This window comes from Anopheles darlingi, chromosome 3 (genome assembly GCF_943734745.1).
Source record: "Anopheles darlingi chromosome 3, idAnoDarlMG_H_01, whole genome shotgun sequence".
In the NCBI taxonomy this organism is placed as follows: domain Eukaryota; kingdom Metazoa; phylum Arthropoda; class Insecta; order Diptera; family Culicidae; genus Anopheles; species Anopheles darlingi.
In genome coordinates this window covers 69,860,968-69,863,467 of record NC_064875.1, presented here as the reverse complement: position 1 = coordinate 69,863,467, position 2,500 = coordinate 69,860,968, and the positions used below count along the sequence as shown (strand labels likewise).

The window sequence follows — 2,500 nt, the reverse complement described above, 5'->3', positions numbered from 1 at the left end:
GACACTGTTACAAACGGAAAAATGGATGAAGCTTCTGAAATCTGCCTATAGCGCGAGTAACAAAGTATCCACCATCAGCTGGTCATTGGTGATGTTGACGCTTAGGTTAAGCTTCAGTTGCTCTGCACATTCGGCAAACGCTTCTCGCGGGAACGAGTGCTCTACTTTGCAGCAAACTTGAGCATCGGAATCCTGCGTGGTCAATTTCGGAATGGGGTATATTTTAAAGCTTTCGCTGCTTGATAATCAGCATCATTCCTACTTACCGGGTTTCCATCTATGTTAAAATCTACAATCGCACTCGACTAAGTGATAAATTAGTAACTTTCTATCTTGAACTGGATTTGCTTACCTGTATAATGATCATTACTAAGAGAAACACGACAAGCAAAACTCGTTGTAGCATTGTTTTATTGAAGCACAACTGTTTCACTGGCAGAAAGCTGATGAATGTAACAAATGAATGACAATGCAGGTGACGCCGGGTAGAGCAGCCGCGATTGAACGGAAAACCATAGCTAATCAGATTATGCGTTCTCTGTAATTACTCGGTTAGAGTAACAGTTTAGATCATCCACCACAAATATTTCCTGGAGTGCTGCTGTTACGCCAGAGATGAGAATTGGTTTTAATGTTTTGCAAACAATATTGCTGGCTGAGTTTCTCTCGAATATCACCACATTGTTGAGATTTGTTAAATGTTCGTTCATAATTTTTATTTCGTTGGCCCTTTATGCAGTACCAATCCGTGGTCATTGGCACTTCGGTCACGGAACTTGAAGCAGTGGCCATTCCTTACCTTGTAACAGAAACTAGCTACAAGGAAAGCAGACGTTGAAGAGCTTTGATCCGGAATTTTGTAAAATCAATATCGAAAAAATCAATACTCACAATCTCGCCATTCGACATAGGGGCACCAATCAATCGTTTTCCTTATCAGACATGCAGATATGGCTCTCGCTGCATGATGACAATGCATTGTAGCGGAGCTTTTGCTTTTAGACATTTTTTCGCTAAGCACCGCAAGTTTCTCCAAACAATCCGACACTGCATCGATAGCCTCTTCCTTCCATGGATCATCAAGCCGATCTACGTACTCGAACAATTTCTCCTCGTTAATTTCCTCACCGTTCAGAAGCCCGAGTGCTTCGAAATTGCATTTTGTATAACACTGACGAAAAAGTAGTGGAGTTTTGAAAGTGCAAGCGAACCGTTTTTTTTTCTCTGTTGTGCCCGATACATACCGTCATCTTCTCGAATGGGTCGTCCACACCAACAGCCGCCGGACAATCGGCAATATCTTTCAACGGAATAATGGCGCCAGCCTCGCAACATTCGAGAATTTCTCTGTGCTGCAATCGATAAACTTTAATGATTTGAAAAGCTAAACCGTTTGAATCTTATGCTTACCCTTCGAGTGAGGTTCTGGCAATCAGGATCGGTCGAAGCCTAACGGAAAACATTGGAATTTGCATAACAGATGATTTGGTGTCGATTTAGAATGAAGAAAAACTTACAATCGAACAGTCAAGAAGGACAGCAAAAACAACAAAGAAATAGTATCTCTTGGCCTGCATGATTCCAACGCTTAACCAGGGTTTTGTGATTACAATATGGACTCGAAACACCATATGATAATGACGGTTGGTGTGGCTACGATTTTATAGAACAGCAGCTATAGGAAAGAACTTAGCTCTTCCGTAACTAATGCACTGCAACCAATGAGTTCCGGCCCGTCGTTAAGTCATGGATGATTGCATTTGCGATAATATAGAACATTTAACCAAATGTAAAGCTACCTGTTACCGACTGGCAACACCATGTACAACATTGTTGCTTAATTGCATTGCCAATTTCTGCTTATGATTCACTTGTTCTAGTAACGGTTTGACTGTATTTGAGTCGAGAGAGTTATGTATGCATTGTGTATAATATTTTATTTAATTCATCTTAGCGTTTCGTTGGACTGCTTTATCTAACACATTCGCATTCCAGCGCGGTACTTGTTGCACAGGATGCTGGATGTCCAGCGAATGGTAGGACAGTTGTCGAATACCCCCAGGAACATGCAATTATCTATTATCCTTCCCAAAGCAACGCAAGAGCCAGCACGATTTTTAATGTGCTCAATGTTTTGCTTCACATAAACAATACAAAGTTCAGCCGCCCGCTTCACAGCAGCTCGGTAATCCGCTTCCAGAAACTGGTCGGCCAGGGCATGTAGTTTAGCTTCGTTCAACTCCAAACCCTGGATGATTCCCATCTCTTCATAAACACACTGTGATAGACACTGCAACGAATACATTCAACTTCTGGGGTTATTAAAATCATTGTACCAGTCGAGACTCCAAACCGTACCATTCCGTATTCAATCGATCCAGGATTCTCCTTTGCAGCCGCTTTCTCCTGACAAACAGGCTCCAATGAGCGTGGAATAGGGTCCTCCAGTCGACAGCAGTCCATCAATTCGTGTACCTACAATACATACAACATATTTCAG

The 2,500-nt window shown here is 42.0% G+C and overlaps 1 protein-coding gene across 1 annotated transcript; it reads right to left on the bottom strand.

Annotated features, from left to right (window-relative positions):
* Positions 1-438: 438 nt before the first annotated feature.
* Positions 439-1,580, bottom strand: LOC125956890 (uncharacterized). The gene is made up of 5 exons (XM_049689162.1): positions 1,518-1,580; positions 1,411-1,449; positions 1,245-1,352; positions 892-1,171; positions 439-816 (listed from the first exon to the last, which is right to left on the bottom strand). Exons 1-5 carry the CDS (start codon positions 1,575-1,577, stop codon positions 716-718), a joined length of 588 nt encoding a protein of 195 aa, XP_049545119.1. The 5' UTR covers positions 1,578-1,580; the 3' UTR covers positions 439-715.
* Positions 1,581-2,500: the final 920 nt, after the last annotated feature.